General features: G+C 35.7%; 1 protein-coding gene across 2 annotated transcripts in view; it reads right to left on the reverse strand.

The window, feature by feature from the left end:
- The window catches only part of LOC149532260 (putative plastid-lipid-associated protein 4, chloroplastic), a 112,302-nt gene that overhangs the window by 13,740 nt on the left and 81,918 nt on the right, over window positions 1-16,644 (reverse strand). For both annotated transcript variants that reach the window (XM_089804991.1, XM_089804990.1), the window contains 2 exons: window positions 4,386-4,460; window positions 4,106-4,173 (listed from right to left, as the gene is read on the reverse strand). In XM_089804991.1, the coding sequence (XP_089661117.1) occupies window positions 4,106-4,173; window positions 4,386-4,460 (143 nt within the window). The remainder of the gene's footprint in view (window positions 1-4,105; window positions 4,174-4,385; window positions 4,461-16,644) is intronic.

Here is a 16,644-nt window from a genome sequence, read left to right on the forward strand (position 1 = left end):
CTTCCGTGTGGACCTATCCTTAAGAGTGTGTGATCATTGGTGTCTTTTGCTTGGGTCTTGATTTACTCTTCCAAGACTGGACCTATAATGTAATTAAATACTTGACTAGCTGACTTGTGGCTTAGCTAGCTATATATATGAAGCTTGGTTAGATGTAGGGGAGTACTTAGAGAGATCTTAGAGCAAAGAAGATAAAGACTGCGATCTAGGACTCTAATTTTGTAATTCTCATTGCATATGGCCGCAACCCGAAAGGCCTTACAGCCGGGCATGTTGCTTTCTTTATATGTGAAGTAAAATAATTACACCTAGTGAATGCTGCATATGGCCTCCTGTTCCTTGTTGTTTTAAATGAGTAATGCTTCCATGTATAGCTATTGGCAAGGGTAGCTCAGGTTTGCCTCCTTCGGCAGCCTGGCCTTGTGTCACTTTTCATTATGAGCTTTCATGGTTTTGTTAGCAAATTTATTGCCCTTAATTACCTTGTTTTCCTTATTGTCCAGCTATTTGATCTTGCATCCAGATTTCTCCTTATCTATCTCCAAATAATGGGCCTATGAGGTAGCCTCACCAACATGCCAAAGTTTTTCTATTACAACAACCATTTGGAGATGCCCAAATAAGCCTCCAAGGTGCTTCATGAGCACATCTCAATCTATGACATTCCTACCAAGCAATACTTCCTTTTTTTTCCAGAAATCACTTGTGTAATCTTGGGCATGTTGGATTTTCCTTGGTCAAAAGAAGTTCCATTGAATTGCTCTTTCTTCTTCATAGTACATAGGGTAGCTGTAAAACTATTTCTTGAGCAAGTACTTCAAATCTTCCCATCTTGTGACCTCAAGAGTATTTCTCATCTGTCATCGGGTTACATACACTTCATACCATGTTAAAGCATGGTCAGACAGCTTTGAACGGGTGACGGAGATTCACTGTTGAGGGTTCCATTTGTGTAATCTAAAGTAAACCTCTGTGAAATTCATTGGTATAACTTCTCTAGCTTGACTTCCACATCAAAAGCTTATATTGCTATCTTTGTCTCAACCTCAAATAAGAGGTCGTTGCTACTATTTGAAGTTTCTCCATGTTCATATCAATATGTACTCTTGAACTTTCCGCTTACGGCTCTCTTTTATGGACAGACTTTATGAAATTACCATCAACACATTCTGAAACATATCAGTTTTCTCAGAATTCAAAGCAATATCAACTTCTAACATCTCAAATCCTTCCTCAATCTCATCCATATTGTTGATACCTTGATGTGCCATCTTCCTCTGGGCTTGATTCCATTTCCAAATCTCAGGAATTGAGATTTCTCAATCTTTCACCGCTACTACAGCATGTAGTGGGTGTAATGTGAACACCCACCAAAATTCTGATAAATGACAACCTGCAGATGTTTTAAACCTTCTCTAATACCAATCTGATTTGTAAACTGGCAAATACACTTCTAGTCAGCTGGGCAATTATGTACTATAGCTTCGTAACTACTCAATTCATGCTCTAATTAGGAATAAACAAGTGACAGAGTCTTTGAAAATATGGGAAACTCAAACATAAGCATCAACACATAATGACAGAGCACTAGAAATAATGAAACAACAGCAAATAAGATTTGACAATGATGCAAACACACAAATTTGATCTCAAGAAACCCTGGAAAGCAGAAAATTCCACTCTGAAGAGTGGTTCCAGTCCAGATCCACTGTGAATCAGTCAAGCACAATCAAGGATAGTATATGTAGGTTTGAAGTCTGAACAAGTTAAAAGATCTCAACCATACACCAAACAGCTGTTCTGTTCTGGAACCCTACTCAAACATGACCAAGGATGCAAAATCCCCTTCCTCTATAACTAGACAATAAGCCCATGTGCACACATTGAAACATGTTTAGATAACTGCCCACACACTTCCCAAGGTTGGAGGTATACAATACAATGCATGCAATTGGAAATGAACATATAAAGCCCTCCACCTTCCTTTTGCACATTAAGAGGCAAATTCGCCAGTACTCAACGATACGTTTACCAGTTTTTTGACATATTCACCATTGTGAATGGCCTACTGATTCACCGTGATGATTACTTTTTTTGTCTTCTGTCCAAGAAGTGAATGCACCGAAAATACCAAAAGCACTCAATCACATCACTTGCATGCAAACTCATCTTCTTCCCCAAGATGACTCAAATCACTCCAATATGTACGAACCTTTAATGATTCAAAACCAATTTTCTCTTCACTGCTCCTTGGCAAGCTTTCCCTTGACACAAGCCCAGCCATACCATTGTAACCAAAACCCAATTTCCAGTTGCTCCATCCCTTTCAATTTTATTTACGAGGATCCTTTATTTTCTTATTATTTTAGAACTCCCATGGTTTTTTCTCGTAAACAGGTTGTAAGCATATTAAGATCTCATGGTGTCATCTTCATCAATACAGATGGAGTTCTTTTGTAATGGTTTACCCACTTCAGTAATATTAGCTCAACTTTGCTGTGATGTGATTTTCTTTGATTTTGTTAATTCAATTTCTGCTGCTTATGATTCTACATTTAGTTGTTGATCTTATATCTCAAGCATGATATTTTCCTGGCACAAGGATAAAAAATTTATTGTCAAAAAATCCATGTTCTTGAGTAACAATTATCAACCAACTGAAAAAGATTTGATATTTCTATCACACAAATAGAAGAGCTTCCTAAATCTTACTATATAATCATCACTAAAAAATTCATGGTGGGATACCTCCAAGGGGCCTCATCATCTACTAATCTTTCAATCCATTTATCGATTGAACATGATCCTTCACCTCTAATGCAAGACATGCAATCCCCTTGAACAGTCAAAGGATGCAAACAAACCAAATCATCAAAGGCACAGTTTCAAATTTGCCCAAAAACTCTTAAAGGTCGTTTGCAAGTTGAAAGAACAATTTACTATTCACCAATTGTTTTTGGTCTAAGTTGTAGGTTAGAACTTATGACAACTACTGAACTTATGACAATTACTGGTGAATAGTCCACAAGTTCATGTTGATACTCCTCCAACACCTATTTTTCTGTAGTTTTTGCCTTATTTTGGTGTGTCATTGAGTCCAAGCCCAAACTATCCTTGTCAAGTTTGCTGATTCGTGAGCTTTAAAACCATGATAAAAAACTTGCTTTCACTCTCCTCATTTCTCCCTAAAGAAACCTCCTAAAACTTCTTCTAGCATTTTATAAGTTTGAAAAGAAGACTAGAACCTGTGTCCTGCAATAAGATTTTCTACAATCACAACTTTACAAAAAATAGTGATCACCGTTGCTGCAAATCTTGATTTGGCAACTCAACAGCCATATTGGATTGAAATTGAAGTAATATTGAAGTCAAGTGGAATTAGGTACCTTATTTGGAGTCTACACTCCAGTGGAGGATACTCCCACTATTTCTTAATCAGGAATGGCCAATTTGTAGTTCATTAATTTATGTATTTCCTATCTATAATAATATTTAATTATGAAAAAAATCTGTAATACAAAGTTCATCTGTCAAGTTCCTTATTCCAGCGAAAACAATTAATTCAATTCTCCTTGCAGTGTTCTTTTATTCAACTTATTGAAAGGTATATACCTGTCTCAAATATTCAAGTTTTTTGTCCCTCGAAATGAATTACCATATATCAATTTCACATGAGAACAAACATGGCAGACATTCATTGGTTCCACAATCACAATACCAGTGTAGGGCTGCTAATTTGTGACTAGTTTTTGCTGGCAAATCGCATTGTAATGAACATTATCTATTTAACTTTTTGTCGAGGCATGTAATTACATATGCAGAATCACATCTGCTTTTTATGCAGCATTCCATGTAGCATGACAATTTACAGCACAGCCACCAAAACACATAGATGGCTTTTAGGCCTAGAACCTCTAAATTTTGACTTTTCAAACTGTATAATTATTACTTTATTGAAAATAAAAGCAATTACACAAACTTATAACATCGTTTAAAACAAAACTGTACTTATTTGCAATAAAACGAGGTTTAAACTGAAAACCAAGATAGAAGATTTTTCAAGGTAGCACCAAATAAACTTCACAAACATTATCGTAGACCATACCTCAATTCATCATCCAAGTATGTGATCTCCAGCTCTCCTTGAGCTTGTGGAGGTGCATCAATACTTATCTACAAGAACAAGGTAGAACTATAAAGTTTCGTGCATATCCAATTGATGAGAAAATGAGCATGAACAACTATATAGTTGGAAAATACGGAAATCCAAGTGATTACAAAAGAATATGGTGAAAAGGGATGGGAATGATAATAAAAAAGAATAAATTTCTTAAAATGGGAGTATTTCTTATCAGAAAAATCAGAAAAAAAATGAAATCACTCACCAAACCAGCAATCTTGAACTTGTCAAATTTTACCGATACTCTACTCCCGCTTAGAGGAGTTAAATTTGCAGTTACCTAGAAGATTGCATAATGATCAATTATGAACAAAGTAACAAATTGAATATATCTTATAACATTCACAAAAAAAAAATTCTTTCAAGAAACATAAGACAATCGAAAGTAATCAGTTGCATGAATTGGAATATGATCCATGCAATGAGAAGAATACATTAAATGACATGTATGAAACACATTGTTCATGGATTTCTCAATAACAAATGCATGCTAACAATATGAGATATTCCCCACTAAAATGCCCATAATAGTAAAGCTAAGTTGCCGATTCTGGTTTGGGTTCGTGGGTTTGGACAAAAATAAAATTTCCCATTTGGGTTTGTGCGTGCGTGTGTGTTGTGTACAAAAAATAAGAGAAATGTGCATAGTTGCAAAACTAAGTCATTTCACAGTATGAATATATGTTGCTTGATCATTGATCAATGTCAAATGTCAACGATAAACATTAAATACTCGCTCATTAATCTATCTTCATGATTGTAAAGAAAATCATACATTGAATTACTAAATTGCAAAATGAACCTGTGAAACATAGACTGGTCCATCAAATAATAAAGTTTGAAACATAATGATAAATGACAAGTGTTTAGTAGTTTATCAATGATCATAGTATCAAACGGCCTTCAAGGGTCAAATGGGTCATCAAAAAATGAGGGATAAATAACTTCATCCCTGGCTGCAACTATATCTAGATCCTCATCATTGGAACCCAAATCGGTTCCACTAGTCCTAGATTCTGCTATATCATCCTCCTCAACATGAGACATTAGATGAGTGAAATGTTTTTTATTAGGTTCCTTTTAGGGTTACATAATTTTATTTTTTAAAACTCTTTAAAGTTGTTTTATTGCACATTTGGGACCCTATTGGCCCCAAGTCCTCTTAGGTTCGTCGTGGATTCATTGTGGGTTTGCTCTAGCACGAAGCCTGCCCAAACCCACCACGAACCCAGAGCCGAATCCAGGTAGCTAGGGATGAATCTGGTAACACAATTATAAAGCAATCATGAAGCAAGCAATAATAATAGACATATTTTAGGGCAAAATATAAGTATTATCTCTGTATCCTTATTTCCCTATGCATTTATTATTATATATATCTGTGTGTGTGTAGCTATAGAGGCTCGAATTCACAGATCCATAAGTGACGAGACATTCTTGATGTGCAAAAGATAAATTGTTATTTAATCAAAAAGTGTTAGTTAAAAAGAGAGATCCATTCTTATAAAGGAGATCGAATACCCTAACAAGAAACTAACCTAGGTTTCGTGATAATAATTAATAAAAGAATAAAATTATTATATGCCTAATGTTTAGCTTACGTAAAATAGAGTTAATAAGAAAACGCCTTATTACTGTAACACCCAAACCCCCCCCCCCCCCCCTATTTAAGATAAATTAAGGGAGTAACTAAAAACCTAGAAACTACTAATAAAAGTAAATTTGGGTCCCAACAACAAGGCCTAATGAGGTACCCAATCACAACCAAATCTTTGTAAAAAGGAGAAATAGAGAAAACCACATGGGAAAAACCCTACTCTAAGAAGAGATGGAAAGAATGTTGAAAGAATTAGTGAAGGATTGCAGAAACCTCCAAACTAGAGAATGTCTCAGAAGATGGGAAAAAGGGGATGATCATGAAGAAGCTGCAAAGCTTTGTCGAAAAGTAACTACTGATTTGAAGAACCTCCACTAAAATAGATCCTAACTAGGTAGAGAAGCCTATAATCTGCATTAGTGTCATCTTAAGACACTACTCGAATCAAGAGGCACACAAAAGCAAACAACTGAACTCGAAGAACAGATGGCATGAAACACCAAAGCTTGAAGAGTTGATCAATTGAACATGGAAGGCTACATCCAAAGTAGGAATGAAAAGAAGAGTGTCTATATGTTAAATGATCCATCTCACTGAAATGCATAGGTACCCATTCATTGCATTTGCCTAGTACATGGGTAAAACCACTAAACACATAGCTCACTCCATCGAACCAAGGAAGCTTAAGAACCAACAGAAGAACCCCCCCTAATGCAAACAAGGGTGAGATGACAAGAAACTAGAAAAGTGGGCCAATAGAACTACATGTCAAGGAGCCACGATCAAGATGCACAGATAAATACATAATAGTGCACTGAGGTGATCAATCTTAGACATGTCATGAGGCTAATATCACCGAAGGAAAACTTGCTGGACAAAAGTAGATGGCAAACATAGGCAAAACATCAAAACCTCATGGCACTTAATCAAAGTAGTTCATGTACAATAAGGCACAAGATATATCCCAAGAATAGAGTAATCTGTATGAGTGTCCTCAGATAACACTCCTCGAATCAGAAGGCAAAACAAGACAAAACAACTAAAACAAATATATAGATGCAATGTGGCACTTCATCTCAGTGCGTTTGCAAAAATGCATACAATAGATGTCTACAAAGATCAGAAGAAACATGAGGCTAATACAACAGAAAGTATAGCCTAAGACGAATCGTTTAAAGCAAAGAAAAATGATCCCCGGACCTAAAACAACCAAGATATCCACCAGAATGCACAAATGCTTGAGATATGAGCAAGAAATGAAAGGTAGGTCCAAACAAAGCTAGGAGGGCAAGCAGGTGTGATGATGCAGTGCTGACATCAGCAAGTGATGAGCCCAAATTTGACGGTCAAATGGCAGAAAAATTAGTCAGAATGCCAGAAAAAATCCAACTTTCCCGAAAAGATAATCTATCCAGAAAACCTTTCCGGAAAATGTCTAGATTGCTAGTAAAAAGACATGCAAACACCAAAGTACTCTTTGCCGAAAAATGTGCTGCGAAATATACCCACTCACCGGAAAGAGGTCCAATCACCAATAAACTCAATGGCCAAAGCTGGAAAAAAAAATCCGGTGGCCTTAAAAAGAATGTGCAGAAAAAAAATTCCAAATAAGGCAAAAGCTCCCATTCAACACGCGAAACCACCTTGCACAAGCAAAAAACCATCTAAGAACTCAAGGATAACACCAAAGAGCAAAACAGTTGAAAAAGTGGAAATAAAAACCACCTGTGCATGTTGCCTTGGTAATGTCAGAAAACCATCATGCTTGGAAAAAACTGCCCTTTAATGGTCAAGAAAACCACTAATCTGAGGCCCCAAGAGCGTTGACCTCTACCCAAGCAGACCACCAAAATAAAAGGGTTTGCCTTTGTTTTAAAAGACGCATAGACTTGTTGACAGTGTAGGTAGAGGCCCATAAAAAGGCGCCAGCTGGCGTGAAAGGTTTTGGACAATGTAGAGTAGGGAGAAAGGAGGGTGCAAGGCCCAAAAGAAGAGCACTACACACAAAAACTTCAAAAACAATCAGTCTGTCGTATGTCGTCCAATGGCCGATGGACCACAAAAAAGGCATCTCCACCAAACAATGGTGTCGGATAGGGACTACTTCATGTGCAAACTTGACTAACACGTGATTGGTGGAACAGGGCTAACTCATGTCCAAAAAACGCCAAGTCCCAAAACAATGGCCACAAAATCTGCATTGATGTGCGGTGGGCCGGACTTTGTGGAATTACATTGACAAGCTCACAGATCTACCCTTGGGAGGTACGAAACCTGAGGTCACGATGCAGTCTCAGTCCGCTCTCCTCAACCTTCACGCATGCTCCCTCAAATGGTGCGCTCCGCATTTTAGAAATATGTAGCCCGTTAAAACAAATGGACCGCAAACCTATACTTAGGTGGCAAAAACAAGGTTGTGTGGAGGGTTGTAGGCCTATCAAAGGGCCCACTTGTGCAGGTCAAAGCCGGACTTGCAACTTGTTATCAAATCGGCGCGAGCCTGGAAGCGAAGAAGTAAATGAGCCATAGGTATAGGTTACAGAGTCCTTATTAAAATAGGCCCCCCTCTTACAAAAAAACGAAGCCCTTTTTATGAAACAAAAGCATTTTTCATTAAAAAAAATTGGAATAAACTTTTTTGTTTAAGAAAATCAAAATCACCGTCTCAATTTGTGTACCCAGGTCGTACGGCCTGAGCACAAAATATATTTGCCTCAGATTGCAAATTTGTCCAAATAGGACAAAATTTTATATGGAAATGGGGGTTTCTGGGTGCTCTGAGCTCAATGGTGATGTCTATTTGGGCTCAAAGTGACCCAAAATGAAGATCCCCCTAGATCCAAGACAAAATACTTTACAGAAATGCATAGATTTGGAAAACACTACCAAACCTTTCATGAAGAGAACAAGGGTATGAAAGTCTAGAGCTCTGATACCATGTTGAAATTAGGGAAAGCTCAACCCTCAACTCCCAAGAATCACTGCATGCAAACACCTATCATAGAAAGAGAGAAGCAAAGCTATGGAGGCTCGAATTCACAGATCCATAAGAAAGGAGACATTCTTGATGTGCAAAAGATAAATTATTATTCAATCAAAAAGTGTTAATTACAAAGAGAGGTCCATACTTATAAAGGAGATGAAAATCCTAAGAGGAAACTAACCTAGGTTACATGATAATTTTATTATATGCCTAAAGTTTAAGTTAAGTAAAATAGAGTTAATATGAAAACATGTTATTACTCAAACATATATATATACACGAAAACATGTTATTACTCTAACATATACCCCTGCAGGTTCTGACTCACAACATGTACTTTCACTCAACACATTGACTCAAACAATTGGCATATATGCAGTGCTTTGATGTCCACTATAAGAACCCCCTGTGGTTCTAACTCTTAACTTACAGCAAATTGCTACACCTTTTTGATGTTTGTTATTTTGTCAAACACTTTGCATGCAAGAACTGATACCACTGTAAGAACCCTGCTGGTTCTACCTAGTGGAAACTCAATTCTAGATGTTTGACATTGTGTTAAAACATTGTCATTCAATATGTGAATCCTGATTTTCTGAATGTGAATGCAGTTGTTTGTTTGTATTTGAATAATTTTTACATTACCATTACATGAAATTCAAATCACAAAGCTTGTAACAACAAATTACAATACTCCGAAATTGAGAATGCAATTCAGCTTTGCACACGTAGCTTATTCTTTTCATATTTACATGCAAGGATTTCAATGCCAAGAAAGATATAATATCTGTTATACTAAATTAATTTCCAAAATATCAATTGGAACATGGGTGCCTGAAAGATACGATAATAACCTTCAGCAACAATTGTAGCAACCAAATATCCGTCTTAGATTTGCAGTGCATGCTAAGAGATGGTTTGTTTGAACTCGCAAATCAAAATCGGCATCTCCCCTTGTATTGCCGGCTCCCAAAATGTAAAGTAGCCTATGTATTTAGATTTCTGTCCCTGCAGACAAACTGCGGCTGCTAGGGAAATGCACGCAGCCCTCAACAAATCACTGCAATATATCTGCAGCCACCACCCAAACTTTGGTAGCAATTCCTGTATTGAAATAACGCTGAAACCCTCACATAATTAATCCAATTTCACGCACAATCATAACCTCTGAAATAAGGTTATAGCAAGCACAATTCATTGGCTCAAAACATCAATTCAAAGTGCACAGATCTGTAGAGAATTCACAATTCTCTCAGATGAACTGATCAGCAAACCCTTGGCTTACCATGCACAAATTCTTCAAAATATCAAATGCTCAATGGATGTGTTTGAATTTCATTCCAAGGCTTTTATATTTCACCCAAGGCCATTCAAACAAGAAACTTCGGCCGCACACCTCATATAACTTAATGGCATCTTTGGTGTCGTTAAGTCTCAACATTTGAATTACAAAAAATCAATTATACTCCCCCTTATTGTATTAGGACCATGATATGTACTTTATAAACATTAAATGAATCATATAATAAGCTCTTTATGAACCACTAATAAAGTAAGATTTTATTAATAATTTAATGACTATATAGCTTAAACTATTAACTCAATTTCAAAAGCCAACATTGATGTTGGATGTTAGACACATTTGACCTTGTATAATAAAGTTGCATAAAGCTAATATCATATTCCCTTAAAATATTAATTAGTATTAAAGTTAAAACTTCAATAATAATTAAATGTCATAACTCCATAATAACCATTATCAAATGATTCTAACTTCACCACTGGCTAGCCCACTGCTCCCCTTGTCAGCCTAGATGCCTTACTAAAAATAGTAAGCATCCCTCTCTAACATCCCCTGGATTACTATAAATAATAAGCCCCCTAAAACCAAATCAAGACCTCTAAAGATTGATGCCTCGAAATTTATGAATGGTTTGGAGAAGATGAACACCAACAACTGCCTCCTATAGATCAATAGAGTCTAATCAATAGAATTAGCCTACATGGACATAGTGATAGGTTAAATCCATTAACTCTAATGCCTACTCAAAATAGGGACATTACAATGTATATTGCCTCAATCTTCCTTAAGATCTCGTATACATCAAAAACATGCCCAGCCACACACCAAATACACCTCTAGAAATCTCTATCCTATTTTTCTTTTTTTAACTAAATACTTCATAATATGTGACTTGAAAACCATGTGAAATTAAGATACTACCCCCCCTTTCCCTTCTAAGAGAATCAACATACAATGACTTTCATGCAAAAACGTCCACAAATAAATCTCCAAAAGCTCCGCTAGCTACTTGCTATGATATCATTAATTCCTACTCCATCTTCCAATTGTCATGCACCATGATAGACTGAACTTAGTTTTTCAAAGACACAATTTCTTCCACTAACACCTGCATTTAGTAAATTCAATTTTAGAACTTGCGCACAACACCACCTATTTTCAATTGACACAAACTCTAACAAAAATAATGCCACCACTGTAACATCCACTTTTCTCGGGTCTTAACTAACAACTAGCATATTAGAGAAATAGTAAATACAGTTATTACTTCATATTTGTAGGAAGATAGTTATACATGTGAATGAGATTAATGGTTACAATCAGTTAAACTCATAACTAACAATTGATGACACCATCAATGAATTTAACAAGAAATTTAAAATCTCCATATCGTAGAATTCAAAACTGAAATCCATCTAGGGATGCTTCTACAAAAGCCAAGTTAGTCCATACATACCACTTGGGGAACAAATAGCTATACCACTTTATCATAATGACAAATACCATTGTATCATTTAGGGCATCAAATACCACTATACTATTGTATCATTCCCTTTCTTTCTATTGCTAACTATGGCAATAACATACAGTTAGAAGATACGTTCATTTCCATAATTCACTTAAATGAAAGACAAAAATTAAAATCCATCAAATAAACCTATCTCTTGCATATAGATATATTTCATGTTCAGTTGGAAGATCAACCAATCTAACTGGTTACCAATTACATCGACAAGAAAAATTGCTTTCATCAAAGGAATTAATTGATTCAATGACATAACTCAATCCATCATATCTTCTACTTACAAAAACATCATAAACGTAAAATACATGTTATCAACAAATGTTTGAATGCATAACTCATCTTTGTCTAGTGCATGTCTTGGCATCTTGTGGAGAGGGGAAACATTACCAGGGGCTTAACCTCCCAACCGCAGACCCTCAAAACATCCCCACAAATATCATTCGAGAAAGGCCCTCTGTACCCGGAATAGACATGGAACACCTTGTCCAACCACTGAGCATTCTGGTTCTTAATTTCACCACTCGACTTGACAATAGGGTACATATTGGACAAACATGAGCTTATTGGAAAGTTCTTTAAGTTTGAGTGATTTAAGTTATCATGACAAATCTGATATTTGTTCCTTGTTTTTGCAGAACTTCTTTTACCTCTTCACCCTCTTTCTTGGCCATCCAACCAAGGTAAGTTCTTGGTGTTTGTTCATTAATGAAATCCTTCCATTAACAGTTTATTTGCTAAAACTCAGCTGATGTAAAGATGATAGTTTATTTCTGGCATTAAGCCATCCTTGAGACTCAAGGACTTCTCTCTTGTTAAATCAGAAGATTATATTATCAGAAATAAAGGACAAGCTGATCAATTATAAGAATACACACATTGCATATCCGTTTTGTTTCTGATTCGAATAGGTCTATATAAATGTTAAGCTTGATCGAATGAACTGATCATTATTCATCTTTTTGTATCACAAATATGCCTTTAGGAATAAAATTGGCCTACTTAAAACGAACTTGCACCTAGATTTCGAATACATATATATCAAATAAAAAAATAGAAGTATCCACATAACCTAATCAATTATGGAATGAATTCGGGTAGTCCCAACTGGCCAACTCTCAATGATTTGAATAGCCAACGTCAATGCCTAATATAGAGTCCCCGTATAAAACAAAAAGCTCGGTTTCACATTCACTATCAAGAGCGGAAAGGAAAGAGTAAGAATACGAAGAGAAGAGAGGGAGCTATATGAATGTTAAGCTGAAAAGAAAGGAATGCAATCAAATATATGTCTAGGCAAGAGAGAGCTTAAACTGAAGCCGCGGCTCAAGATGGCAATTATAAACAAGATCATTGGCTTCTTGGTTCACCAATTTAAAAAGAAAGAAATAGCGCCAAGTGTATTTGATGCCTCACATAGAGAGTTACATATTTGAAATATTTAAAAGCTCCTTTGGAAAGTTTATTAAAACAAATATCTATAAATATGTGTGTGTGTTATTTTCAAAATTATGTAATCACGCTATCATTATGTCCAAGGTCATGCTTATTAAAATACGTGCATCTATATACGTGCGTAATTTGGAGAATTATGATTTATCTTAACCACATCCTCTCGATATATATATGCATGTATATATTTATGCATATGTATAGAGACAAGCTTGGAGATTTAATATCATGGTGCTATCATACCTTTATACATATGTGTGTGTGTGCGTGTGTAATGATGAAGAAACTGAAGACACCAACATAGAACAACAAAGGTAATGGTTTTGAAAGTGAATTTTAATAATGATAGCTATATGTTTTATATGTTTGACCAAGTAGCTCATGTATTGTCCAACGTACACTCTTGCTTGCCTATTCATTTACCCTTAGCCATGGTGATTTAAGGTTCATACCTATTTGCCTAGTGATGGTGGTGCCTCTGTGCCCAATTCTTTTCTGACAATGCTTCCACTCCTTTAACGTGTTCCCTACAAGGAAATTCTCCACAATTAAATCATATTCCTCAATATAATAATAATTACCATAACAAGTTATTAATCATAAATAATCACAATGGCTAACTACCTTTTCACTTCCCATGAATTCATGGTGAATAACCAACTTTCCAAATAGCATTAGAATATCATCATAACGGTTAGCTAGTATGCCAATCTTCATATAAAATTATAATGATTAACCATCTTACCATTTCACATGATTGTAACTAATTTTACCTGTCAACAGACTTCACATGAAACCTCAACAGTTATATGAATATTTCAAATGGAGCCAAATTTTGGGATGTGACATACCCTCCCCCTTGTGATTCATCGTCCCTGATGAATTTTGAAATTTTAAAGAACACTATAAAGAAACATTTAATGGGATGTAACATACCCTCCCCCTTGTGTTTCATCATCCTCGATGGTCTTTGCATTTTTAGACACTTAAAGAATATTCCAAATAGCATGATGAAATCCTTGCATTTCACAATTGAATCCAAAATCTAAGTCTTGACCAAAAATCTAGGTCCATTATTCATTTACCTCAATGCTTCTAGAAAAATATTTGCATGATATCATAAAATCAAAATGAAACACACACTCGCCTGAGTTTACTTTACCGTACTTGTGGTCATATCAGCATCACTTGAGTTGATTGTGTTTTAGTATATTCTATTTCGTATTCCTGTCATACTCATGTAGACACTCATAATATATAAAGGTCAATTCTCATATTGATATCTCGTACAAGAGAATTTTCAATGTTCAATAATTGAGAGTAAGATAGGCGTTCAAAATTTGCAATTCCTTAGCTAAAATGTTCTAGATCATAACTTGATCACATAATTCAAATCACTCATACATACCATATGGCATATGGTACTCATTAATGAGTAGATCATCCTTGTAAACTCATAAATCACCTAAAAAAGGTTTGTGGGTCCATGTTTTCCATCTATGTACCCTCGGCCTCCATGCCCATCTTATCACAATAACATTTCATTAGAATAATCATCTCACGAGACTTCATCTCTAAAACAATATTAAATAGCTCATTATGTCTTGATATTTCATTATCATATAACATCAATATTGCTTGTGTATATATAATAATGTGCCAAAAGGTTAAAACATGTTATGATTTGAAAGATCATCATACCTCCAATCAAAACCATAGAGGTTAGGATAGACATGGTACCACACTATCTGTATCCCAATCTCCTAGCACTTTGACTCCATGACCACACGCAATTCTTGAGGCGTGGGTGCAGCTTGATGCTTGTATGTTTTGTCCACCACGTTCTGACTGTGGCTTAGACTTTGAGTCCACAAAACTCTTACATTTCCATGGAACTCTACCTTTCATGCTGAGATTTCTTAACTCAACCCATCCTTGCGTCATGTATTGATAATAAACATCTAAAACAAATTTACATAGGGTTCTTATTGAGTAGCTCATCTGAGCGTACTCACCAATCGCATGTAAATATTTGGAAATTTATCTTTTCCAATTGTGTGATCTAGGCTTTCATGCCCATCTTGTCATTGTGATGTTTCAAGGAAAAACATAACCCAAACAAACTATAAATAAGCATTGATAGTTTCAGTTATGCAAGTGAGCTAACTCCATACTAGAGCACAAAATGGCCTTCTTGTCATTTAATCAACATTAGAAAGGATTATTATTTTCAAGTTAAAAAATTCTCAGAATCAAAGTTCACAATTTTATTTTCCCTTTAGTTCAAGTCCAAAAATGGATAACAAAATATTAACTACCATTTCATATGAACAAGAATGTTACTGCATAAAGTATAATGCTGGAAACATGCAACTGAAAAAGAAAAATCTAGTCACCATCAAGGTTTAGAAAGCACTGCATCAAGGTTGTAGTAACTGGTTTGTATTGTGCAGGCCTTGGCATTTGGACCTAGTTAAGTCTTCTCATTCTCTACTAAGAATGGTCCTCCCTCTTTGGGATAAGGCATATGTACCATTTTGGTCCTGTCATCCAAGCATTCAGGTGTTAGAGCGTCTGCTCAGCAACAGACAAGGTTGAGGATACACCTCCACCAACCTTCTCCTTTGTCAACTGGAACCACCAACCTCTTAGTGATCCATTTAGGCAAGCATGTCTTTAATCTACCTTGGCCAAGGACTTAGATGAGCAAATGAACAACCGATCACCACCCCTCGACTTGCCAATCATGTCATTTTTCCTCAGTTTTGATTCATCTTTATGATTTTGCAATTTATCCATCTGTCCATTTCATATGGACCATACCATCATCTCAACCCTTCCCAACTATTTTGGGTGATTCCCCGATGTAGTTTTTTTTCCAGCTTACATTGTAAATATTCAGTTATGCAATATTTCAACATTACATTATCAATTCCCCTAAAACAGTGTTGGGCCCAAGGTTCAATGTCGAACCCAAAGCTCTGATACCATATGTAACATCCACTTTTCCCGAGTCTTAACTAATAACTAGCGTATTAAAGAAATATAGTTATTACTTCATATTCATAGGAAGACAGTTATATCAGCTATGTTCATGTGAATCAGATTAATGGTTACAATTAGTTAAACGGAAATTTCATAACTAACAATTGATGACACCATCAATGAATTTAACAAGGAATTTTAAATCTCCATATCGTAGAATTCAAAACTGAAATCCGTCTAGGGATGCTTCTGCAGAACCCAAGTTAATCCATACATACCGCTTGGGGAACAAATACCTATACCACTTTATCGTAATGACAAATATGATTGTATCATTTAGGGCATCAAATACCACTGTATCATTTAGGGCATCAAATACTACTATAACATTCCCTTTCTTTCTATTGCTAACTATGGCAATAACATATAGTTAGAAGATATGTTCATTTCCATAATTCACACAAATGAAAGACGGAAATAACAATCCATCAGATAAACCTATCTCTTGCATATAGATATATTTCATGTTTAGTTGGAAGATCAACCGATCTAACTGGTTACCAATTACATTGACGAGAAAAAACATTTTCATCAAAGGAATTAACTGATTCAATGATATAAC

The sequence above is a fragment of the Cupressus sempervirens genome, chromosome 10 (assembly GCF_028749045.1).
Source record: "Cupressus sempervirens isolate cs-2001-9-10 chromosome 10, ASM2874904v1, whole genome shotgun sequence".
Lineage (NCBI taxonomy): Eukaryota > Viridiplantae > Streptophyta > Pinopsida > Cupressales > Cupressaceae > Cupressus > Cupressus sempervirens.